The 27,294-nt window shown below is 36.6% G+C and overlaps 1 protein-coding gene across 2 annotated transcripts in view; it reads left to right on the forward strand.

The window, feature by feature from the left end:
• Positions 1 to 4,684: 4,684 nt before the first annotated feature.
• ATG10 (autophagy related 10) overlaps positions 4,685 to 27,294 on the forward strand; it is a 214,628-nt gene continuing 192,018 nt past the window's right edge. Inside the window, exons 1-2 of one of the 2 annotated variants that reach the window (XM_037530533.2) lie at positions 4,685 to 4,930; positions 15,560 to 15,679. In XM_037530533.2, the coding sequence (XP_037386430.1) occupies positions 15,572 to 15,679 (108 nt within the window). In that variant the 5' untranslated portion in view covers positions 4,685 to 4,930; positions 15,560 to 15,571. Of the gene's footprint in view, positions 4,931 to 5,249; positions 5,322 to 15,559; positions 15,680 to 27,294 lie in introns of those variants that run through there. The other variant, XM_037530532.2, reaches the window with a different exon arrangement.

Below are 27,294 nucleotides of genomic sequence, written 5' to 3' on the forward strand. Positions count from 1 at the left end.
ATTCATTGTCTTTGAGTCTAAAGGGAGTCATTGCCTCAGGAGCTACTCCTGATTTGGTCTGAATCTAGGACAGCTTCCTGAATTAAATCTGCACAAAGGCTTCTGAGGCTGCAGTCTGAACCTATCTTAATGCAAAATATCACCCTAACACACCAATATCAATATTCAGCTGAATCCGATAGTCAGAATACAACATTAAAGAAAACATATCATTATTGAATAAGGACATTCAAGTCCTTGCTAGCATAACTCCAGACCCTGGACATATACATATTGTCTTGCTACCTTTTTTTTTTTTGCTAGATGGTGAGCAGAATATCTAGCAGGAAAGGATATCTTGCTAAATAGTTCCAAGGTTTCTAACCTGGAAGGTTATGGGGTATATGAACCAAAAATTTTGAAGAATTTATGAGATCCTGTAATTAATTCTCTATTCTCCACCCACTTCTTTCCAAACCAAAGGATTCTGAACATAGGGTGCCGTAAATGTCCTGACAGACTTTTTCACATAATCCAAAAAGTCTTATGCATTCTTTCATCATTGATAATTTTTTATTGATCCACTTTTTCATTTCCTTCTTGAATCTTATTCCATCTTTCACTACTCGCCATTTAAAGATTCTTGGTCAAGATTTTGGTTTGCTCATCTATAGTCCTCTTATGCCTCCAACAACCCTGGTCTTCCTTCCTTTTCAGAGATCATGGATACTTCAGTGAAGTTTGGGACTGAACATGCACAGTGAGAATTAATTCCTGTGGAGTTCTTGTATGGAAATTGCCAGGACTCTATTACAATTTAATTTTAAGGAAAGAAACCCCCAAATATTTATATAGATAAAAAATGAATACATTAAATAGTTCATTTTACTCACAAGCTGTAAGGGAACCAGATAAATGAGACAGAATTGGTTTTTCCAGGGGTAGGATGCAGAGTTAATTAAAATCACTACTAGACAACACAAAATTTACATATCTATTAATTACCTACAACTTATAAAGACTGCAAAACAGCTCAAAGACAAGGAACAAGGCAAGAAACTGATAATCCAGAAGGATAAACTGTAAACATGCATGTTTTTTTCCCATATTCTTCCCTACTCCCAGCAAAAGAACATACGACTATCCCAACCAATCCCAGTGGAAAAAAAACAAGCATCCTGGGTAATATCAAATCATTGCCAGAGTGATCCTTTTAGGACATTGAGTTCCTCTGACAAATTCATAACATAAGTTATAGTTCCCAAATGTCCTCAAATTCTTGAAAGATACAAATGTCTAGCCAAAAATATTAGAAAATAAAGAGTAATATGAGAATTCAAAAAATATTTCAACCTTTATCCAGACGATTCAAACTGTATTTTCCTGAAATGTGCTATAACCTTCATAGTTAAAACTAGACACTCAAGAATAAGATCCTTAATATATGTATATAATCCCACAGCTATGTAACCACTGCTCTACATTGTTAGCTATAATACCTCACTGTAGCTGTGACTCTACAATTAAATTTATCCCCTAATATCAAGATATTTACAACTAATTTTAGTAGCCATCACAACATTTCTAAAAAATTTTCTAGGGAAACAGATGATTATAGAATTATTGAAAGTCATTAAAAATGACAGTCCTCCATTGCTATTTCCATACAAATATTTGAGTACTTGAGTGTCCTACCATAGTCTCTCATTTTGCACACTGTAAACACATATGCCTACAACAAAAAATCAAATCACAGTTAGAGTAATTTAACAATATTTAATTCCATAAAAATAACAAAGTATAGCAACAGAAATTTTTCTAAATTAGAATCATCATAAAGACAAACTCTGAGCTAAGGAATGTCATTAACAGAATTATAGTGGTAGAATATAATTTGTATATCCATATTGATGACAAAGTATATGTTTACTCCCAGGTATTTATCCAAGAGAAATGAAACAAAATATTCCCATAAAAATTCGTGTACATGATTATTTAAAGCAGTTTTATTTATAATGGTTAAAAGCTGAAAACAACCTAAGTGTCCAACCCTGATAAATGGATAAATAAGTGGTGGTATAGTCATGCAATGGAATATTACTTGGCAATAAAAAGGAACTAACTTCTGATCAATTGATGAATCTCTAAAAATTATTTTAAGTAAAAGAAGTCAGGCACATATGTTTTATATGATAAAATTTTCTAGATTGGCAAAACTAATAATCTAGACTAATCTAGAGTAAACAACTGGTTGCGAAGGGTCTGAGTATGGAGGATGTGATAAATGGCAAAGATGTTTGACGTTACTTTTTGGGAGAATGGAAATTTTTTATTTTGATTGTGGTAATGGTTACATGAGTATATACGTTTTTCATTATTGTCAAAAATGAACTATAGACTACATGGGAACATTTAATTGTACCTCAAAATGGTTGATTATAAAAATTTGAAAAATATATATTTATATGTATATTTAGGTGTAGTAAAGGTAACAATAAGTGGAGTGATGGATGAGGATATTTGAGAACTTTAACTTATGTTATAAATTTGTCAGCGGAACACAATGTCCCAAAAAGATCACTCTGGCAATGATTTGATATTACCCATTGTGAGCAGAAAGAATATGAACAAGTAGTATGAACTGACAAGATTTACAATAGGATATTTACCCCATAACTTTAAACTTGTGTCCCATAACTAGACACTCATGTCTCATGTGATCTGGGATAATGTGAATTAATATAAAATAAGTCCTGTTATTATCTGTAAAAGACACAGTTTATACTGCATTGTAATTTTGATAATAAAAGTGTTCATTGGATAAAGGAAAACACTAAATGTAATGTGTTTATCTAGTACTATTTTAGACATTGGATTCTTTGTTTTTTTCATTTTACACAGATCTCAACAAAGAAACAAAAGAGAGAGAAATTACCAGAAACGTGGGAAACGTCGACATTTATGGTGTACTGGACAAACAGAAGTCTGTGAGGTTGAGAAAAATACCAATCAGATAAGTAGAAAGAGAATCAGGGGATTTTGGTTTTATGGAAGTTAAATGAAGTACATTTTTCTAGGTGATCCACATGTCAAAATGAGACAGAGAAATCTAATAAAATAAGGAATGAAAGAAACCAGAATGATTAACTGATAATTATCAGTACTCTCAGTTTTCATATGTACAAAATGGCTATTTCTTGAGGTTATCATGAGATTATGTATAAAGTTTATGGTCGGTTCAATAAATTTTAGTTTCCTTCCTTTCATTTTATTCAACAAATGCTTATTAGTATTATGGAACCCTTCTGGGGTTGCAATGATGACAAACCTTGCATTTTTGTAGAGTAGTAGGATCAGTACATAAACAGGTCATGGCCATTGTTTGTCATAAGTAACTTTGGCAGTGAATTATGAAACTTAAAAATATTTAAAATGCAAAAAGTAACTTTAAAGTTAGTATTAAATGTGCACTGCATGTTTCTAAAGTATTGAACACAATACAAAACAACGCATTCTTACTTTTGCCTGTAATGCTTTAAGCTTTTATGGTAACTGTTTAAAGTTAAAGACATCTGTAGCCACTAAAACTCAGAACTTACTAACCTGTCCTTAAAAAAATCAAATGGATAACTTTAATTGGCAAGTATCCAATAAATTTATCCATGTTTATTTGCTCAAACATGTTAGTGGAAATTTCTCTTTAATGACAGTATCTTTTTTAAAGGTAGTTTTAAACTGTTTTACATGCACTAAAACTTATCTTTTAATGAGTTTTGACAAAGGTGATATAATCACCAAAACAATTAAGGTATTGAATAGTTCCATTTATCAAGCCCCTTTTTGCCAACCCCTCCTCCTAGTCACCACCAAGCAGTATTCTGCTCCTTTTAAAAAATCTTTGTTTAGAAAGAATTATAGACTCAAAAGAAATAGCAAAAATATCAACAGTATAGTACCCTGTAACCATTACCTAGCTTTCTCCAAAGAAAATTGTCATACAAGATCAAAACTCTGTCCTGTACATTTGAGGGCAGGTTTTCCTTTCCATTCTTTGACTGTGTTTACTCCTTTCTTTCACATAAATTTAATTCTGTTGTGTTAAAAGGAGCAGATGCTAGTTTTCCCTCAGATGTCTGTTGTTGCATTTGCAGTGTTTCAGTTCCATCACCCATGTTGCTGTTACATCTTTCTGTCCTCTTTAACCCATCGTTTCCCCCTAGGTTAATTCTGCTGTCAGTTTTTTCTTTCTGAGATACATGTCACAGATGGAACTATTGTCAAATCTCGACTTCCTAACTTTTCCTTCCTTAAGTTTTATTTTTTAATTTTTTAAAAAGATTTATTTATTTATGCATACAAGAGCTGGGGTACAGGCCAGAGATGCAGGGGGTGAGAGGCCTCACCAGAGACAGAGTGGGGAACAGTACAGGCAGAGTGACAGAAGTACACTGCTGAGGGGCGAGTCAGGAAAGGTCTGCTGCGCCATGTGGGTAGCTCCCTGGCCAGCCAGGGATCGAACTCGTGCTGCAGAGGCTGCTGATTGCTTCATAGTGCGGTGCCTAACCCCTTGCGTCACATGGGAGGCCCTCCTTCCTTAAGTTTTAGAGGGGGTAGTCTTGGCTTACTTTTGGGGGTGGGGCGGTGTGTGTGTGTGTGTGTGTGTGTGTGTGTGCGTGCGCGCGCGCGCGCACGCGTTCCAGTAAGGTTCTCCGACTTCTCAGAGGGATGCTAATGGCGTTACCTAGTTGATACCTGTTCTTGCTCGACCCTTTTACCACAGATGACCTTTAATTTTCCAGACACTTGGTTCTTTGTTGGAGAATGAGAAAGTACTTCAGAAGCCTGCAACCCCTTACCCGGTGTCAGCTTACTTTCCGCGCCCCATTCAAGAGACCGCCTACGTGTGAGGCTCAGATTGCACAGCCACCTAGGGGCTGCAGGGGCCTGTGAGGTAAGGAGCCGGGTCCCGGCTGGGCTCCCGCGGGCCTCCTGGAGGTTACGCCCCGCCCCTTCAGCTCTGGGCGCGCGCGGCCTTTGACGTCAGCGGCCGGCGCGCGCCTGACGCCCTGGAGCGCGGGCGCAGTGCGCATGCTCCCACTAGGTGGCTTGCGGCGGGGCGGCTGAGGGCGGGGCCCGGCGCCCCTCCAACTAGGGCCTCCCTGAGAGCCCGCTCCTCCGCCTCCGCCCGCCTGGGCCGCCGGGGCCTGTCCCTTTACACCCTGGGGCCACTGGCGGGGTGGTAGCTTGCGGAGTGTTGGGTACCTCTCCCCTGCTCCCTCCTCCACCCCGTCGCTCCGCCCCCAGCGGGCTGGGCGGCGGGGTCAGGGGCTGAGCCGAGTGGGGTGAGTATTCCCACAGCTTTTGGTGGCCGCCTCCTCCCACCTCTGTTTCCCGCACGGTCTTCACCCCACTCCAGGGATTGGGAGGAAGGGCGGTGAGGGTAGGCGGGAAAGAGCCCAGTCCGGAACAAAAGGCCGGGGAAACGCGGCTCCTGCTATCGAAAATAGGGCCGCGTCCTGGCAGTCAGGCTGGAGCTGCAACTCGGACGGGCGGGGATGGGGAAGGCAGTGCCTTCCTGGTGTGACCAGCCCTCCTGGGCCACTGCTGGTGCCTCGGTATGGGTAATTTCTGCCACGTGTTTAACGCCTGCACACGGATAGCAAGTCTTTGTCCGTGTAACCTTGAAACAAAGGATATTAAATTACTGTGACCATGTCGCACTTAACTTGAAAGGGCTTCAAATTTACTCTAACCTGTTTGCACATTGTATCTGAAGTCATGGATGGGAGGTGAGGTGGGTTGGCGTGCAGGAATAGTTAACTACTTTGTAGAAACATTGTTTATGAAGGTAAAAGTTAAACATCTCAAAAAAGGCAAAAGGGATGGCTCCATGTATTTTAAAAGACAAAATGGAATCTTAGCTAACAGACCCACCCGAGGATAAATTAAGGAACTACACTTTTGCTTCACAAAGCATTGATTAGGGCCCAGGGTTGGTGTTTTTTTTTTTTTTTTTTTTCTTTTGGTCTAGTCCAGATGCAGATTATTTCTCACTGGGAAGGAATAAAAATACTGCTGGTTGTGGTTTTATTGCCCTATTTCGAGGATTTTTATCATTTTTTGCCATTCAGCTTGCTCCATTATGAGTTCAATAAATCTTTGCCACAGGCTGACTTTATTTGTATGAATATGTTTATAACTTCTAAAAAAAATTACAGTTTGTGCCCTCTGCTCTTTAGTGGCAAAAGCTTAAATTTTTACTTTTCAGGACTGGAAAACATAGGCCCTGTGTGGAATTCAAATGCTCATAGGCCTCAAGTGAAACCTTTCTTAAAATTTTTGATTAGTCAAATGTGGATGAGGAAACATTCATGAAATGAAAACCTTGACCAAAAAAATGTGTTGAGTATTGAGAAATTAAAATTAAAGTCTTGCAAATTACAGGTTCAAATATTGTTCTAATACTTTAATTGAAGAAACTAATTGAAATAATTTCCACTAGTTCTAAAATAGACTCATTTGGATGTAAAATGTACAAGATTCTTTGCTATAGAAATGTTATAAGGTTATTTCCCCTCCACACTCCCCCTTTTATTTAGGGTAAATTTAACTGAGATTGCTACATGATGGGACAGATTGAATGTAATGTTTTGTGACAAATTATAAGCTGATAACAATTCTTAATGCTTACATATTTTTTGGAAAGGATAAGCAGCCAGCCCCTTAGAAAATTAAGTAGGGCATTTTACTTTTATAAATAGATTGCTTAAGACTGACTTGATTTGATTAATACTGTCTTTGAAGCCTAGAGATGTGTTTGAGACCCTAGAGACTGTGTTTGCATCATGAACATGATCAGAATCCTAACAATAAAGCTCCAGAGAGATTATTTGGCAATTCTCTGTTGAAAACAAATGTCTTCACTGGTTAAGCAGGCTGGGTATAAAACATTTGGAAAGTGGAATGAAGAATAAACCCTACCTAAAAGCACCTGGGGTAGAGAGGGATTGCTGAAAAGTGAACCAGAGGCTTCTCTGATGTTTTCTAGGCATCGATGTGCTTGATCTGATAGGTTTTGAGGACCCAATAATAGTACTTATTAGCAATACAAATTTAGCATCGAAGTTGCGCTTATATCATTTTATAGTCATGTAATAGTTTTAGGAGAAAACTTCCATCGTCTCTTCTGAACTCAAGAATACAGTATTTCAACCTACTATTGCCCACTGTCTTAAATGGAATCTCTTTAGAATTACAGGGCTATTTACTGATATAAAGTGCGTTTTTTTCCACTCCCCAAATTTTCCTGTATTTCCCAACCTATGCTCTCCAGTTAGACTCTTTATCTGCCTACTTTGTGTCATATCAGCATGTTTCTAGGTTCACTGTTTTCCTCTACTTTCCTCCCATCCTCATCCTTTTTGTATTTCTGTCTTTCAAGTCCTTTTATAATTTAAGGATTATCTGAAATCTAAGTCTTCTAGGACACAGACTCTGGTTCTAGACTGCCTTAGGTCAAACTGATACACAGAACAACTCTATTAACTTGGACAAATAACTTCTCTGTTCCATTTTTCTCACTTGTAAAGTTGAGAAGTTTATCACTACCTCATAGGGTTGCTTTCAGGATTTAACAATTTGTAGATTTGTTGATACATAGTAAGAGCTTAATGAATGCTCTTAAAGTTATTATTTTAATCCATTTTAGTTCTTTAAAGTGGTTGCATAATTCATCACTTTCTTTTATTCTCTAATTTTTCAGTTTGAATTTTTTTCTTACAAATTTTATTGTAAACTCTTGAGGGCAAAACCCATATATTATACTTCAAAAAAAGTTTTCTACACCTGAATAGAGAAACCCTATACTGTCAAAACATTGACAAGGATGTAAAACGATCGTACTTCAAAAACCAACAAAAAAGGGCCTCCCCTGATGGCCCACGCAGATGAGTGCAGTGCTGTGAAGCAGTCCGCAGCCTCTGCAGCACTGGTTCAATCCCAGCTGGCCGGCGAGGGTCCCACATGGTGTGGCAGACCTCTCCTGTCGTGCCCGCTGCTCCCCTCAGCAGTGTATTTCAGTCAGTCTGTCTGTTCTGTTCCCCACTCTGTCTCTGGTGAATCCTTTCACCCTTCCACGCATCTGGCCTGTACTCTGGTTCTTGTGTAAATGAATAAATAAATCTTAAAAAAAAAAAAAACAAAAAAAAGGTCTCTTAAAATTCTCCTAGGATGATTTTAGGGGCTCAATGTATTTTTTTTCCTTATCTTACTGTTTAGTTTTCTTTCTGTCTTCCATTTTACTTTTGTTGCTTGTATAAAATTTATACCCTATTTTGTTTTAAAAGTATGAGGTAGTTTATAGAAAATATATATGATATAATAATATACAAAACTAACAAGAGATCGGCATCATGGAAATATGAAACTTGAATAGAAAGATGAAGGTAGGGTCATTCATTTCCACACTTTCCCACTGAGAGTAGCACCTCCAGAAGATGGGAACCATTGGACCTTATCTACCCAAAGCTTACCTAACTACCCATGGCTGTTTTGCTGATTTTTTTTTTTTTTTTTAAATTTAGCACAGGTCTTGTCTCTTTTTAGGTCTTGTCTTTCCAGGAGCTCTTCCATATTTTTGGTGTGCCTTTATCTCTACTTGGTAGTTCATTACTTAACTTCAAAATTCAGTTCTTCAAGAATGGAAATCAAGTCTTCCAAACTTCCCTTTTTTGAGTCTTCTCTGATTTTCCAGCAAAGTTTTAACATTCCTATGAGAATATACACAGCAAGGTGTTAGGATATTGTAGGTGCTGGGTGAAGGAATGAAAAGCTTGTGGAAATGATATGGCATATTAGTCTTTAATGAAGACTTTGCAAGAAGAAAAACTTAAAGGGAATGTCTCTTCCATTGCAAAAATGTTTGCTCACTCCCCCATCCCCCACCCCCAATAATGTAACCTGGTAGTATATTTCAAAAACACATTGCTGTCCTCATCTGTATTCAGACAGACATTGAGACTGTAGCTTCGGAAGTGTTGATTTTTTTTGTATTTTCTTGTTTGATGAATATCTTTGGCCAACATAAAACTTTAGTTTCTGGTTCTGGCCTAATTAGCATATGTGCTGACAACAGTTAGTTTTACAAATCCCACTGTTCAAAGCAGCAAGAGATTTGAGCTGGTGGATCCCCCTCAAACCTCACTAGTGTTGGAGCTATTTTTCCTGTGTGTAGGCAGACAAGCCTTTTTATGTAAAAAAGTTATAATCTTAAAAAAGTAATGACACTGGTATCAGAAAGATTGGCTGTTATATAAATCTTTTGTTTGAATGGGGAAAAAAAATCCAAACTTTCAAGTGAGTAGACCTGAAAGTTGAGTTGAAGAAAAGTACTCTACGGAGGTAGAGATATGTAGGATAAATTCATTTAAATGTTTGGATTTTCTTTTTTTCATTAGAACTTCTGCTTAATGTTTACAACATGCCTAACTCTGCTATGGGCCTGGGATACAAAATTGTAAGTAAGAATTGCTTAGAAGTTTAGATCTTACTGAATCATCTCCTGAAGATTTTCTGCTGAACAAGAGATAGCTGAGGCTACCTTGGTTTTTGTTCGTTTATAGTATGGTGAACATTTTTTTTTTTCTATATCTTTCTTTAAGGTATTGAACTAGGCTACTTCTAGGTGTAGATTTCTTTCCAACATTTTTCTCAGAAACAGTGATTTGTTTGACTTTGTAAGCCAGGAGTCCCATCATTCCTGCAGTTATTCTTCCATGAACTCTTCCCAGGTTTACTGTCTCTAGATAAACTTTGCTTTGCTTTGCCTAGACTAGGCTTGTATTCTTTCATGACCTTAGTAAAGGACTGAGGATCCCATAAAACCTGGTAACTTCTAGTAACCCCGAAACCTGGTAATAGGCCCATTGCCCAAGGTCCCTGCTAGGAATGTAATTAACTAGTCTAAATGAGTTCATGCCAATCTGTCCTAAAGGTAATGGGTTCAATTTAGCTCCCTATTTAGTAATTCTACAATTTTTAAGGAAAGATTCTAAATCTAAAGTTACAGTAATGTGGAATTGTTGCTATGAGGGATAATTACAGAGGAAGCAACCTACTTTTATTAGCTAAAATGATCTTTAATGTTTAAACATATACATGTTCTGTGATAATCATACTTTTGTAAGTGATCTTAAGTTTTGGAGAAATTTAATTCTTTTTCTTAAAGTATTTTAATGTCATTATGACTAATATACAATAATTTATAGATTTGTCAAAAGAAATCTCTCTGACCAAAATGAAACAAAGAATCAGTTCCCCACACCTTAGATTAAAAAAAAAAATCACAAAATACCTGGTGAGTTGTATTGAAAAAACTGTTTTTAATTAAAAAGGACCATTTGAACAATGACAATATACAGTGTTTGGATTCACTGGGACTGCTTTTTCTGAAAAGATACATTTAATCGCAGAAAAAGTTTCATACCGTTTAGTCTGAGGACTAACCTATAGTTTAGAAAGACTGCTTTCACTTGGTTGGGAAAAAAATTATCTTTCCAATTTAGCCTCTGCTGAAGCAGTTCTTAAAAGGTTCTGATTGTTTAAGCTTAAGAAAAAAATCAAACACTTGTTCAGCAAGAGTGAGATTCAAGAAAAATAGATATGTTAACAAATTATACTCTATGACATGAAAGAACTGACTCATTTCTTACTTTCACTTATAATAAGAAATAAGGGGTTCATTGTTAGAATGAGATGAGAATTGGAATTAGTCTTTTTACTGAGAGTTCGCCTGTATTCTGTTGTCAACTATAGTCTGAACTTAAGTCTGGAAATGTAGGCAGTTCACCTGTCTAAGATTTTTCATTTGCAAAATACGAATTCTACTTGCATTTAATGCTAAGTAAGTTGTGGGTGTTGTTATTTTCTGTAGGTATATGATTTTCAGGCTTTTTTGCCCTCCTGCCATTAGGATTGCCCTACCTGATGGGGCACCTGCATTTGTTACATTGTTATAAGTTGTATTATTCGCGTCTGTGGACCATAGCAGTAATATTGAGATGTTCACCAAGAAAAGCAGAGGCAGGGGAGAGACAGAAGGGGAGAGAGCAAGCCAGAGAAGCCCAGAGTGAAGACTTACCCTAGGCTTGGAGGCCTCCTGGCCTCCTGGCACCCCTGTGCCCCCCCCACCCCTTCCTGCCGTGTACCTGGTTGCTGCGCTACATGTGAAAGCTCAATAAAAGCCTGAGAAAGCCACTGAGGGCCCTGGGACTCTCCTTTACCCGTCTGGTTGGCTGGAATCATAGAAAACCTGCTCTGTGCCCATCCTGCCCCTATACTTCCACTTTTGATCACAATGTCAACCATTTCATAATTGGAAGTTCTAAGATTCTATTTTCTCTGCTAGTCTCTGAACTTGATAGAGAAGCAGAGAGTGTTACAACTTGAAAAGTATGTGTAAAATATTGATTGTGCTCTATTTTCATTTTTAATTCATTGAAATGTTCTTTCTTGGGCACAGAGACAATTATTCCATGATATTTTATTATGGCACATTATGATGATTTGAATTGAGATGGATATCCTTTTAAATGTAGTATAGTGCCTGATTTTATAATCAAGTTCTAAGTGTTTATATTATTGTATGTGACGTCCTTTAGCAAAAGTCCAGTCTAGATAATTAAAAAAATGTTCAACCAAATATTAATTAGTGCTTTTATGTTCAGTCATCTTGCAAGTAGTAGGGTTCTGCTAATTAGAGAAATTGTGGTTTTTTTTGAGTGATATTTTATGTTTCAACTAAATTTTGAATAGTTCAGTAAACCTCAAGTAACTGGAGGCCTAGGGAAATGGAGTGTTTTTACTTAGTTCAGTTTTCCTATTAAATAAGTGCTCATTTGAATATATAAAAAATTCCAAAATATTTTAGTTGTCTTTAAGAAATAAATTCAGCTTTCTTTGATTTGATATCTTTTGGTATATGTCAGGGTCATAGTATAGTTTTCAGTGCTCCATTTAGTCTCCTATTCTAGTTTTGCATCCTTTTCCTTAGTGATCAAATGTGTCCTGTTATCATCTACGTAATATGGATTTAGAATCAGTATTTCCAGCCCAGATTTCTTTTTCTTTCTGAGTTCCAGACCCACCTCAACATGTCTGCTAGATCTCTTTTATTTGGGTAAAGTAAACTCATCACACTTTCCAAACCTACTCTCCCTTCAGGATTCTCCGTTTTAGTCAGTGTATCATCACCCAAGGCAAAAATACGGGACCCTTTCTTGAATCTTCTTTCTCACTCCTATCCCCACATACCAAGATCTACAAGTTGTTGTGATGAGTGTACTACCAAAATGTCTTTTGAATCCTTCCTCATCTGCCCCATTGGCAGTATTTTACTCTGTTAGCATAATTTTCTCTCTCTTGGATTATCGTAAGAGACTTTTAACTAGTGTTCATCCATTCAAGCATGCTCTGTAGTCTCCACTGGAAGCCTGAATGCCTATCTCCTCAGTTCACTCCCACTTTCAAAGCCCTTTGGAGCCCTCCCATATCATCCCTTTCTTGTAAGGGACTCCATTGTTTGTTTGTTTGTTTTCTCACAAAGATGTTACACTAAAGCCTTTTTAAACTTTATTTTATGAAATTGATGTACACATCAGTTTATTTTTGAACCCCCAGAGCCTAGCTAGTTGGGTTCTTTCAAAGCTAAACAAAGTTCCTCCGATCTTGTCCTTAGTCTTATTTTCTAGTATTCATTATGCAGCTCCACACAAACCCTGTGCCTGGTAGATCTTGACCAGCCTGTGCAGCTGATACAGTGGCTGTTTTCAGGGACCCAGGCCAAGGATTCTGACTGGCCTGGACTCTATAAGGATACCGTCCATAATCTCTGTTTATATCTTCATTATTGTTTATACTTTATTTTTTTTAAAGATTTATTTATGCATACAAGAACTGAGGTACAGGCCAGAGGTGCCGGGGGGTGAAAGGGTTAGCCAGAGACAGAGTGGAGGACAGAACAGGCAAACTGACCAAAATATACTGCTGAGGGGAGCAGTGGGCGAGTCAGGAGAGGTCTGCTGCACCATGTGGGTAGCTCCCTGGCTGGCAGGGGGATCGACTGTTGCTGAGGCTGTGGATAGCTTCATAATGCTCTACTTAACTCCATGCACCACCAGGGAGGTCCTATATTGTTTATATTTTAAATAGAAATCCTTTCTTCTGATACTGTTAGAATTGAGAGTTGAAGTTGATTAAAGCTAAAGTCAAAAAAAAAGCATACTTGAAACATTTTACTTCAACATAAAACATTCATTTGTCAATTTTTCATGTATGACCACATCATCTTCTTTGAGTGTGGGTACTTGATTGAAATTCATTGCTCATTCTTGATTAAATTGAACCCAGAATGCAGTCTCTAGATTTCTGGTTTAAAAGAAAGAACTCAAGCCACCTATGCAGCAATCTGAGTGCAGAATCCGAGATTTCTATGATCCCTGCTCCCACCACCAGTTGTTTTTACCTCGTTTACTTGTTCTTTTCCTATGGAGACTGAGCTTTAGAAAGTCTAAGGCATTAAGTCATAGAAATAACAGTTGACTTTTAATATTTTATTTATTTGATCTGCATAGCACTTAATTAAAGTATGCATTTATAATGCAAGAATGCCATTTGTGAACATATTCTCAACTAATGGGAGCAGGGTTGCTTCATGATCAGTATGTTGTAGATATAATCATTTATAGCGGGAATGGACATTGTATTGATTAATTGGCAAAATAGGTTGCATGGAGGTTGGTTAAGTGTAATGGTTTTTATTGCTTATCTCTCTTCATTACAATGTATGAATTCTTAAAAGGCAAGAACTACATATTTATTTTTATCTTTCTATACTATGTATAGTGCCTACTGTATAGTAGATATTTAAGATATATTTATTAATGGATGAAACCTGAGGGGTTTATGTTAATTGAAATAAGCTCTGTACAGGTAGAGGGGCTGGTTTGTTGGTGGTAGATGGTGTTTGGTGTTGGGCTTGGTGTCATATACAATTAATAATGTGAGAAACTGCACACATGAAAGCTATACAGTGTTGTAAACTAATGTTACATTAGTAAAGAGAAAATGAAAAAATCTAAAACAACTATTTGTTGGATGAATGACCAAATTCAATAAGATCTACTAAATTTGAACAATCAGAAAGAACAGTGCCTTGGAATCAGCTGGTGTAGACAGATCATTGACTCTGCAGTCAAACTGCGGTTTTGAATCCTTTCTCTTTTGCATTCTTGAGCAGATTCTTTCTCTTCTTCAACTGAGAAAGGGGAAGAATGACAACTTTTGCTTGTGTGAGGATTAAATGCGAATGTGAAGTAAGTAGCATAGTGCTTGACAGAGTAAGCAGTTAGCAAGTATTAGTTGTCCTGATGATACTTACATCTTATGAGGAGAATGTGACAATTCACTTGGTCTAACTTTTTTCTCATCAAGACTTGAACTACATAATCTTCGCATTTCTTTCCTGCTCTAAAATTCTTTCTGTAAGCAATGTTTCATATTTGAATAGATTTAGGTGATAAATAATCTCGATATTCTTTAATTTGTCATATTTGTAGACTCAGTAAAGGAGGTGATTAGTTGATCATAAACTTGCACCTTGAAAAGCAGATACTTCCAGGCATTAGAACATCTTTTGTTAGTGAAATAACAGCCGGGTGCTGCTAATCATTGTCACACTATTGAAGCATGGTCACCTGAGATAAGCAGCCTGAGGGGCTTAATAACAACCTTTTGCTTAGTTCCTGGTATGCAACTTATTCCCTGATATGAATCCTGCTTCATGTTAAACCATGTACTGCCATGAAGCAGAATGGACCTGGGGGGGGTCCCATGACTACTGACCGTTTACTCACTCCTTGGTATGCAGCTATACAACTCACTTCATGGTATGTAGCCACGTCAAATCTGACCATGTACAGCTGCCAATGCAAACCCACCCGGAACCTTGTAGAAACTGAAAGTTATATAAGCCCCTGACTTCCTACAGACAGGCTCAGCCTTGGGTTGTAAATGTGCTGAATCAGCACCAGTGCATTAAACCTGCTTCTTGTTAGCCCTAGTGTCCACGTTTCCATTGTGCCATATAACACTATAAAAGAGCTAAGGCATGAGGTAGAGACAGAGGTTGCTTGGGAACATTAGCTCAGAAGAAATGCGATAAAATTAAGCTTTGGAAACTAAACTTATGAACCAACTAAGTTTTCAGTTAAATATAGGTACAACTAAAATATAATGTAATGGTAAAGAGTTACTGTATTCAACACACCCTTATTATTAAAAAAGCCATAGATGTGTATTTGTTACAAATTTATCTTTTCATGTTGATCACATTTTCTTCCTGATTAAAAAATGGGGACTGGGAAGAGAAGGAAACAAAATACTTTATTGTAATGGCGCTGCAGTTATTTTCTATTATCTATACCAAATTTTGCATTGTTTTAAGAAATAAGACATTAGCAGGGTTTCTTTCAGTATTCATTCTAGAGCTAATGCTAATACTTAGGTTTTTTTTTTTTAATTGCAGTTATCATTTGGTATGGAAGGAGATGAGTTCTTTGGAGAAAAAACATTTCAGCATTATTGTACAGAATTCATTAAGCATTCACAGCAGATAGGAGATGGTTGGGAATGGAGAACTTCAAAGGTAAAAACAGAAATTTTTATTTCCTGTTTCAATGGTGGTTTTTTTCTCCATGTTTAATGGCAGTAATTGAAACTAATGTATGAAAGCTAGTTTGATTTAGTAAAAGGCTTAAATTGAAGAATATTTTAAAATAGATGATGATGCTTTATTCAAATATATATATATATAAACATTATAATTAGGCTAATGAAGTATTATCTAAAAAAGTCCTTAGGTGACCTGCTTTAATTTAATAGATAAGAATGCTTAGCATATTAATTATCTGAATGTAAACATGCTTCTATGATGCTTTAAATACTTTCCTTACTTTATAATTTTCTTATGAAACTACTTTAGAGAGAGAAAATAATTATAAAATCAACTCATACTGAAACAACTACAAATTGTGGAATATTGTGGACTTTGGGAATTGGGAATCTTTTAATATAAACACATTCTAAATATTTCCTTTTGATTCTATTCAGTAATAACATTCTAAAAAGTCCGTGAACTCAATTATTTTTACATGTACATTCAGTACGGTTCTTTGTCAAAAATTTGTAGAGTTTTTGAATCTCTTTCTTAAAGAATGAGTCAGTTTTCTCTACTTGATACCCTATCTGATTCCTGAAAAAGTGATGAATCCTGATTCTCTGCTGATTGGTTCTCTTTCCTATATGCACTTTGAGAAACTTGAACAGTTTTGAGCTGATTTCTATGATTCAAAATTAGGCCAGGGAAATGCAGGTCTTGATTGGGTCCAGAATGTCACTGGGGAGAGGAGTTATGATTTCCTTTTGGGTCATATACCAGCTAAGTTTGAAATGATCAGGTGAATTTCTTATAGATTCCAGCCCCATTCTCTAAGTTAGTAACTGGACTGTTCATAAACTCTTAGGGCATCCCCTGCTCCAAGATAACAAGACCTTACTAGCACCTCTTATTAATTTTGTCTCTGAGTTTTTTATAATAATTTTTGATGTTTTTGAATTTTTATTTGTCTTTGTTCTTTTATGATTATGATCAATAAATGAAAGAACTGCTAATTTGTGTGTATTAATTTTATAACCATTCAGTCACTTTACTGAATTCTTTTTTTTAGTTTTTCTGTGACTTCTCTTGTGGTTTTTAGACCATCTGCAAATGAACAGATTTTTGTTACCTTCTTTGTAATATTTCTATTATTTTATGATTTGATTAAAGAAATATTAAGTAACAGGTGATAGATCTCCTTACTTTTACTGTGACTTTACTATTAATGCTTCTCATATATAATGATTAAATAAAATGTTGGTTGTTCAGTCACTGAGTGACCCCTTTTGACCTGTTATTAATAATTTGCATGGTTATTCCTTAGGGACCTTCCCTTGTAAATTTTTTTAAAAGAATTTTTCTTTTATCTTAATTCCTGTGACCATTTTAGTGACCTAGTAGAATGAGGGAAGGGAAGATTAGGGAGGAATCTAGGGGTGTGTGTGTGTGTGTAGGGGGAGGTGGCAGACTAGAGCATTGGGGAAGAGCCCAAGAAGGGAAAATTTTACTTGTTATAAGTTTCTGCATTGAATTCATTGAAACTAGTGCCCCAAGAACCAATTTTCAGGATTTGTTTTTATTCTTGGTGTGGCCTGTGCTACAGCTTGGTATGGCTAAGTCAGTCTAGCTTCTTGTTTACTGCCATTGCTTACTGAGTTAGGAAAACCCCTACCTGTTGCAGTGAGAATTATACCTCTAATTAAGGACAGTTCTCTTTAATGTGTGTGTGTGTGTGTGTGTAGTGGGGGATGGTGTTGAGCCCATAGATAGCATCAAAACAAAGCAAAATACTGTTCAGAGAAAATCTTGATAGCCTTAGGGTCAGGACTACAAACTAAAGGCCTGTGGAGACCAGATGTGATGTAAATGTTGCTGCCAGGGACAGACAAGACAGCACAGAGACTGACTCTTATTGTCTGTAGCTGATCAGAGTTCTTGGCCTGTTGCCAGGTAGGAAACATGGGGCCATGGTTACCAGAGCTCATAAGAAAAGTCAAAAAGATTTGGAGTCAGAAATCTCTAAGTTTTTAAATGTTGGCAACTAATTTAAAAAGTTTTTTTTTTTTTTTTTTTTTCCCAAGCACAGTGAGGACCACATCCAACATGGCAGTGATGCATCTATGGGCTCTGGGTGGCCCTTTGATAATCTGGGGTTGGGAGACTGTGTGGGATCCCGGGCTTATTCTCTAGCCTTCTCTCAGTGCTTGCTGTAGATCTGAACTAGTGAAAGGGGCGCCAGGCAAAGCAGATCCCTGTCTTCTGAATTTTGTTAGTGTTTTTGCTACTTAATTTCTAAAATTCTCTACCACTTTTTTTTTTAAATATTTTCTAATTTCCCTTTTTTTTATTTTATTATTTTATTTTGTTTTTGTTTGTTTGTTTATACATGCACTGGGTACAGTCAGAAGCACAGGAGGGTGAGAGAATTCACCAGAGCCAGAGCGGGGAGCAGAGCAGGCAGAAGGACCGAAGTACACTGCTGAGGGGAGCAGCGGGCGGCAGGAGAGGTCTGCGCGCCATGTGGGACCCTCCTCCAGTGGCCAGGGAGCAGCCGGGGATCGAACCGGCGCCGCAGAGGCTGCGGGCAGCTTTGCAACCCAGCGCTCAACCGCTGCGCCACCGGGGAGGCCCCAATCCTCTACCACTTTTGTAAAGGAAATGGTGAAACAATCACTTGGTACTGTCCTTCAGACCTTCTCTCTGTATTGTATCTCAGCCTTTTTTTGGCGACTGTCTGGAGACAGTATTTATGCTATCATTTTATCCTCCACCAATGATTTTCTGTTTTATTAATAGTTGTGTTAAGGTATTTATGGCAAAAAAATTAAGCTGCGCATATAAAAGCACACAATTTGACAAGTTTGGACATATGTATAGACTTGTGCACCTCTACTATAATCAAGAGAGTAAACTTAACACCCACAAGAGGTTCCTTGTACCCCTTAATAATGCTTCTCTCTGCCCCTGAAAATTTTTTATATACTCTTTTTTTATCCCCATATAGAGATTCTTTAAAGAGGGTACACATTGTCATTCATACCTTCAGGCTTGTTCATGAATCCCCTTGGCACCATGGATTTTAGAATCATGACAATAGTTTCTCAGTGGGGCTAGATGCTATTGGCATCTTGCCAGGGCATTTCTTCTTATTCTCCTCTAACATTTCCAAACCCCTCAGAATGATGGTACAACCCCTTTGACAGTCATTATTTAATATGATGGTCTGTCAGATGTTGAAGATAGAAGTGAAGTACATGGATTTGAGAGTCAGATAGACCCACGGTCAAATCCTTGCTCAACCATTTAGCATTTAGTAGCTGGACTAATTATTTAATGTCTCCAAGCTTCATTTTCTCTGTCTATAAAACAAGAATAGCAATAACACTCACCTAATAAGGTTATTGTATAGATTAAATGAGATTTGCATTCAAACAATTTAGCATATCTTCTGGTACTTGGTTAGGATTTTTAATTGGTTGTTTGAAATTTTCAGTGTCTTTCTTTACACAAATAATACTTTACATGAAATTGTGGTTTGGGTCTCAGAAAATTCTCTGAAAGCCTATTTAGCACCAAATAAACGGTAGTATATTGCCGTGAGTTCTCTAGGATAAGAAGAACAGAAGATTAGAATCAAAGAAGAGGAATAGGAGTCTAAGACTTCTTATCTTACCTTTCAATAATGACCTTATCAAAATGTTTACAAGCTTTTCTTTAGCAGCCCCTGATCTCATCAATATTTAATATCAGATGCCTTTACCATAGTTCAAGACCATAAATTTTTTTATCTGAATCACTTCAACAGCCTATGAACTCTTCTCCATTTCACTTGCTGCCATGGTTAACCCTTTAAAACTATCTTTGATGGAGTTCCATTTTCTGCATGACAATTTCTTTTTTCTTTTTTAAAGATTTATTTATTTATGCATACAAGAACTGGGGGACAGGCCAGACACCCAGGGGGTGAGAAAAATCCACCAGAGACAGAGCTGGGAGCAGAACAGGCAGATTGACTGAAATACACTGCTGAGGGGAGCAGCGGGCAAGCCAGGAGAGTTCTGCTGAGCCTTGCTGGCCAGCTCCATGGCTGGGAATCAAACCCGTGCTGCAGTGGCTGCGGATAGGTTCATAGGCTGTGCCTCAACCCCCTGCGCCACCAAGGAGGCCCTACATGACCATTTCTACTTGTGTTTCATTTGAACTCTGTCTTATCTTGGAATAATGTATAAACACTACAAAAGGGTATTTGACGTTCTACATTGTGGTTTCCTGACACATCTCCATCTTCATCGTCCACTTTCCACTTTACCTTCCACTCTTGCCACATTCCTAGAAATAAAAGAAAAGCTATTTTGAAAAATAAAGGGACATTTTTGAGACAGATGGGGATATGTGATTATGGACTAAGGTAAAAAATGTTAGAAAAAACAGATTTTGCAATTGTGGCAAAATCTTGATATACTAAATATAAATAATGTATATATGGATTTGATTTCAGTATTATTCTTTCAATTTTTATGTATGTTCCATAGATGCTTCCGTTTTTTTCTATTTTGTCACAATTTTGGTCTTATTCCTTAACTTTTGTTCATAAGTAGAAATGTTCTTAGCCCAATCTTATATTCAAACCCCTTTTTGGGGATTTGTGCAGTCATTCGAATTTTAACTTGCTTTCTAAAATTGTTTTGTTTTGTTTTTGTGTTTTTCTAACTAGATATAAGTACATAGGTTTAGGACCTCAGTTTTGTGATTGACCTTTCATGGGTTATTGGTAAAAATGATTTCCCTTAAGTCTTCTTTTCTTACTTTTGTATATTAGAAACAGGAACAGAGAACATTTAGATACTAAAAACAAATATCCTACTACTCTTGAGATTAGATTTTGTATAATTAATACCAGATCATTTTGTATGTTATTCTTAAAAAATTAAAGATCCTTTCTTTTCTCCCCCACTTTCAGTCCCTATGCTCTTCAGTTAAATCTACTTTATTATATTTTGAAATTTACATAGTAACTCATTAGAAATATTTTGATTACTTCCTTTACAGGTTAGGAACTGCGTATTGAAAGGGCTTGTTTCCTAATTTATATAGAGTAAAAATTTAAATTTTCACTTTATTCTCAGTAGAAATTTAAACTGATTTTATGATTCCTTCCTTCAGTAGCATTTCTGGTTAACTCACATTGCTTTTCTTAAAACTCCACAATTATGCTAATTACATCAAATTCATGTCTTAAAAATAGATTCTAAAAGATTTCCATATTTTATTTTATTCCATCTTTCAACACTGTCTGGGGAGAAAGTCCACCGTGCCCTTCCCATCAATCTTGCTGTCCTGCTGAATTTCACACCTCCTTTATTTGTATAGCTATCTTTATTTTTAATGTCTTGTTGTGAAAAATTTCAAGTATACAAAAGTAAAGAGACTAGTATAATGAATGCCAGTGTACCTATCACATAGCTTCCACAATTATCAGCTCACAGCCAGGAACATAATGTTATAAAGCATCTGTGGCATTTATGAAATGACATGATATATCTCAATTTAATTAACTTGGTTTTCTTCCTCCCTCCCCCCCCCACATGTTTTAAAATTATGGAATCTTCAAGTGCACTCTAAATTTATGTCATCATATATTAAAATTAATGAATGAATTCAGAAAAAGACCTAGAGAAATGAAATAGTATTTCTAAAAATGTTTATTTTAAGAAGTATGGTAAACCATACATGATATAAAATTTACCATCTTACCTTCCTTCTGGAAGATCTTGACAACAATCTTCTATTTCTAACCTGAACAAATTTGCCTACTCTATGTATCTCCTACAGATGGAATCATACAGTATTTTGTCTTTTTGTGACTGACTTGTTTCAGTTAAGCACACTGTCTTCCAGGATCACCTACTATTTCTCCAAATTTTGATTTAGGGTTTTATGAAACAGAACACTAAAGAGAGAATTTGGGGTGAATTTCTGTTTGATGATGACTTCTTGAAATACATAACCTCATTCTGTTAAGATATTCCATTTTTTAATTTCTGAAGCACAACATTGTTAAAGAGGATTCAAAATGCCTTCCACGTGTATCTCACACGACTAGTTCTTCACCCTGTCCGCTACTTGCTGATCAGATAGAAATCCTACTTGATATTACCACTAGAAATATAATCAAATTAGAATGTAAATAATAGCATTCATATCTTAAATAGTTACTTTGCCTACCCATTTACGTAGTGTGGTATTTTACATTGAATTGTGGATACAGTGATTTTTATTTTAAAGGTGAAATATTAACTGTCCCCTTAGAAATTTCAATCTTTATGTATACAAATGCCTAAATGGATTCTTTGCTAAAATTGAATAACAATTTTAAGATTTACTGAAAGGATAGACATTTCCCACAGGTTTCTTAGGTAAATTTGTTTTATGTGAGTAACAAATAAGTTGGTTTGAAATAATTTAACATTTATTCTTGATCCAGGTTATTTTATATATTTTAATCTTTCATTATTAATAATCCTTTTTAGAATTGTGAACATGTTACTGCTATTAGTTTTATTGTAATACTGTATTTGTTTAAATCATCTGTTGTGAGTTAGTGAAATATAATTTCTGGACCCAAATGTCACTAGATAAAGATGTAATATATTGTATTCATGTAGTCCCTTGATGAGACTAAAGTAGATTTTTTTTTTTTTAGTTTATCTTTGGAGATTAAGAGAAAAATGCACTTGGAGCAGCATGCTGTGTTTTATAATAAACATTGAATCATAGTCAGTTATACAAGATTTTTCATTCATAATTTATTGTGTGTTATGATATGATTTGTTACTTAAGCATATGCAAATTTTAAGCAATCATTTCAAGACGAAGAGGTTGTATCACTTGTGAATTAAATATTTTTAAATACCTTTTAAAAGACTATCATGAGTATCTGTGAAAGGAAAAGCTATAACACTTTATAAATTTATAAATTAAAATTAAATTTAATGATACTCGTGCGCATTTAAGAGTTAAAAGCACATTCTTGGCTAGCAGTGATGTTTGGGTTCACTGGGCAGGCAGGCAGGATGTATTTCAAAAGCTTTGTAGAGAGTTACCTTTATGTTGATGAAGGAGTTTATCAAGTCTAGAATCTGACCCTCAGGTTCAGGTGCAATGCAATGGAGCTGTCTCTCAAAGAGGAATTCACATTAAGCAATGTCAAAGGATATATATGTATATATGTGGGAAGCCAGTTTATTAATTTATAATAAATAGAATTGTCAAATGAACTGGAATGCTCCTGTCAATGTGATGATTCATTTTTTTTGTTTTGTAGGTAGGAAAATCATAATTGTGTGAACACGAAGTAAGAATAAGTTCTCATGTATAATTGTAGAAATGAAATATTTAATGGCATTATTTAGAAGTGATAGCATACATATTGTTCTTATCATTGGGGCCAACTTGTTTAAAGTGTGTAGAATCTCTCTCTTGAACAGTCTAATAGACACTACTAAAGTTCGTTTCACTGACCTGAATTTTCTTAAAAGGTTTAATACCAGTCTTTTTTTTGGGTTTCTGTTTGATCACAATCAAATCTCACAAGCGAGGGTACCATTCTCCTTAGGGTCATTTGCCTAGCTGCACTGATGTGTTATGAGTTAATTTATACTTGAACTTGAAAATGCTTTCTTTTTTTAAAAAATTATTTATTTATTTATTTATACATACATACATACATACATACATACAAGCACTGGGTATAGTCAGAAGCACGGGAGGTGAGAGAATTCACTAGAGCTAGAGTGGGGAACAGAACAGATAGACTGATGAAATACACTGCTGAGGGGAGCAGCTGGCGGCAGGAGAGGTCTGCGCACCATGTTGCTACCCTTGCCGGCGGCCAGGGATGGAACTGGTGCTGCAGAGGCTGCAGGCGGCTTTGCAGCCCACCGCTCAACCGCTGCGCCACCAGGGGAGGCGAAAATGCTTTCTTATATTACTCAGTCCTCAAGCCTTGGAGGAGACCTCCAACTATAGAAAATGTTATTATGATCATGAATATCTGTAAAAACAGCAGAAAAGAATCAGTCAAAATCCCATCACCCTAATACAATTGTGGTTATTTTTTGTGAATTTTCTTCATATGTAGCCTTTTATTTTTAGATACTCTAAATTAGATAAGCAAGTGTTGCATTATTTACCAATTGGGATTTTAACAGTTGTTTTTTTAAATTTATGTGGTGTGAAATTATATATGTATAACATTATCTTCCATTTTAGACATAAAATAGTATTCACTTTAAAAATTGATTTTTCTAGGTATGTTTTGTAATTGGCTGTGTAAATATTTAGTGCTTTTCATGTCATCTGACATAGGGAAAATGTGAGTTTTTTGGCCAATATTTATGGCTTCATTTTGCTCAGATTGCATTATAGTTCATTTCTAGAACAAATTGTGTGCTATAGCAGCAATTATGTGTACAGCATTTTTTTTAATGCTCATGTCACTCTTGTAAGTATATAGGGCGATCTTGTGATCTTATTTTCTTCATTTTGTATCAGGATAATTAAATAAATTAATAAACATAGACACCAAGAGAACAGTTCACTTGCCCAAGTTTGAAGTATGAGCTGGAGCAAGAACCATGTATTTGGATCAGTATGGTCCTATATTTCCATTTGCTACTTTAGTTTTTTTAAAGAATAGATTTTGTAGAGTTTGATTACATAAAAATATCTTATACTTTAGAGTTCTATGAACCTCATGCTCAACATGATCACAATTGAGCTTATTCTTTTTCAATATTTTTTTTTAAGATTTATTTTTATTTATTTATTTATTTATACAAACACTGGGTACAGTCAGAAGCGCGGGAGGGTGAGAGAATTCACCAGAGCCAGAGCGGGGAGCAGAGCAGGCAGAAGGACCGAGTACACTGCTGAGGGGAGCAGCGGGCGGCAGGAGAGGTCTGCGCGCCATGTGGGACCCTCCTCCGGTGGCCGGGGAGCAGCCGGGGATCGAACCGGCGCTGCAGAGGCTGCGGGCAGCTTCGCAACCCAGCGCTCAACCGCTGCGCCACTGGGGAGGCCCTCTTTTTCAATATTTTGTCAGTTAAATTTTTTGTTGTAGTAGGATGCTCCACCATCCTTCTGGCTGAGGCCATAAACCTGAAGACTTTAATATTCCACCTTGAGAAATCTCTTAAATTGGCTTGCTCTGCATCCTCTGCACGCCATCTCCCCAACCTGTCTTTGATCAGACCATTATTTACACTCTGTCTTAATCTTGCCCTCTGCCAACCTGCCTTTACTCTGGCAAGGTGATCTGATAGAATGTAATTCCAATCCACGACACCCTGGTTAAAATCTTTTCGTGATTCCAACTCCTTTACTAAACATATACAGTTCTTGCCAAAAAAAAAAAAAGAGACTCTTTTGAGCTTGGCTTCCTTCTCTCAGCATTATATTTATGAATAATTTCATGGTTAGTGATTGGGCACAGGTTATGCTCATATACCATGAGAATGAAGGGTGGAGCGAGACTTCCACTCCTGAAGGATCTGTGTGTGGGTTGGGGAGTATATTGTTCAGGCAGGTTTCTAATCCTTCCTACCTTTTCTTTTCTGTTCATGTGTGTTAGCCACTGTCAACCTAGGATAAGTGGACAGTGTGGTTTCCCCTACACGTAGGGACCGAAGGCAGCAAGGGTTGTTGCAGAGTTTAAGCTCTCCTGTGGAGCTCTCCTTTCTGGGATTACTTTTATGCTGCTGGTAGATTGCTTGTCCCAACTGGGATAGTTACCTCAGACTTGCTACAGAGATTGTAACTTTTGCTGGTAATGCTGCTGGATAGCTTGGTTTTACCTTTGGCTCTAGATTAGTTGAACTCTGCAGTGAAGTTGTTCACCTGTGGTCTGAGGAGAACCCCTGCTTTGACTACCTGGCAGGCATGACAGGGGACCCAGGTGGGAGCACCACAGACTCCCACTGTTCTTACCCTTTTTCAACTATGGTTCATGAATAAGTGCTTCTTAATATCTTATTTAACTTTGGTTGATTTCCAGATCCCTGAAATAGTTGTTTTTAATAATTTTGAACAATTGCCAAGTTGTTTTTTGGGGGAAGAGTATTGAAGTCCTACCTCCCATGGACACATGGTGATTTTAATTTGCATTTCCCTCCAAACTAGTTTATTTGAACACCTTTTCATTTATTATTTATTGGTACCTTCTTTTATGATGTGTGTGTGAGTAATCACTACCTATTTTTTCAAGATTAAATAAAGCATTATCTTCTCAGATAGGTAACCATGACCCCAACTGACCTGCAATTCCATGTATTAATGATCTGTATACATGTCTGATTCCTCAGACATGATTTTGTTTTATATCCTTGTTTAGCATAGTAAGCACTGTAGAGGTATTTGTTTAATTGAATTAAAATCATATAAGCCTCAAAGAGTCCTGCCAGGTTTTTTATTTGTGTAAATACATTTAATTATATTCCACTTTTATTGTGAAATATACTGTTTGAAATAAGTGGGTCATTCAGTTGTATTTAAAAACCCATTTGTTTTAAGAGAATTTTCACTGCATGGTGAAATTCCTTTTTCGTGGAATGAGCCATTAGGTCCAATATTATTATGTAATGTTATCAGTGACCTCTAAATTTATTACTGGTAAGTTCATGAGTAAATATTTTGATCATTTAGCTAGTATTTTGCAGCATTGATTAGTCTTTTCTCCTTGATACACTTTCTTCATTTGGTATCCTCTCTTGGTTGATCACCTGTATTACTTTTTATTTTTGCTCAGTCTACTGTTATTTTTTTTCTACCACCTTATAACATTAATGCCCAGACTATTCTGTCTTATTCTTATGTCTTCTCTAAATATTCTCATAACCATCAAGGTCATCATTTAAATTCCAGCAGATGCCAATTACTCTAAAAGGTATATCCCCTGACCAAACTTTGTTCTTTGAATTCTAAGCTTATAAGGCCAACATCCTTGACAATTCTATTTTGATATCTCCACTTAGATCTCAGAGTCAACATGTCCAAAGTTAAACTCCTAATCTCCCTCCTCCCAACCTTGCTCACCCACTACTACCTAAACCTTCTCTCCATTGATGTCAACCCCATCTTTCTAGTTCTCAAGTTACTGGAGTTGGTCCTTATTTGCTATTTCTCTCACATCTTAGATCCATCCATTAACAAATCCTGTTGCTCCACCTTCATAATATCTAGAATCAGTTCAGTTCTCATTACTTCCCTACTTCTGGTGTAGGGACTACTATCAATACTAGTGTAAACTACTATCAGTTCTTACTTCACCTCCGATTTCCTTTCCTTTCATTTACAATGGACCAGGAATTCTGATTTCCTTTGCTGACCCTCAAATGTATCAGACAAAGATTCTCATCTGGGGGACCTCTGAATTGACTGACTCCTCTGTTGTTTAGAATATTTTCCTTCCAGATATGGCTAGCTCCCAGCCCCGATCATACTTCATGCATTTGCTCATATCTCAAAGCTCACCATCTATACTTGAGGCTCCTAGACTGTGCTATTCTACATTTAAAACCATTTGGTCTCCCCACCTAAAAGTTTTA

This window comes from Talpa occidentalis, unplaced genomic scaffold, assembly GCF_014898055.3.
Source record: "Talpa occidentalis isolate TD23 unplaced genomic scaffold, MPIMG_talOcc4v2.1 talOcc4.6, whole genome shotgun sequence".
Classification (NCBI taxonomy): Eukaryota; Metazoa; Chordata; class Mammalia; order Eulipotyphla; family Talpidae; genus Talpa; species Talpa occidentalis.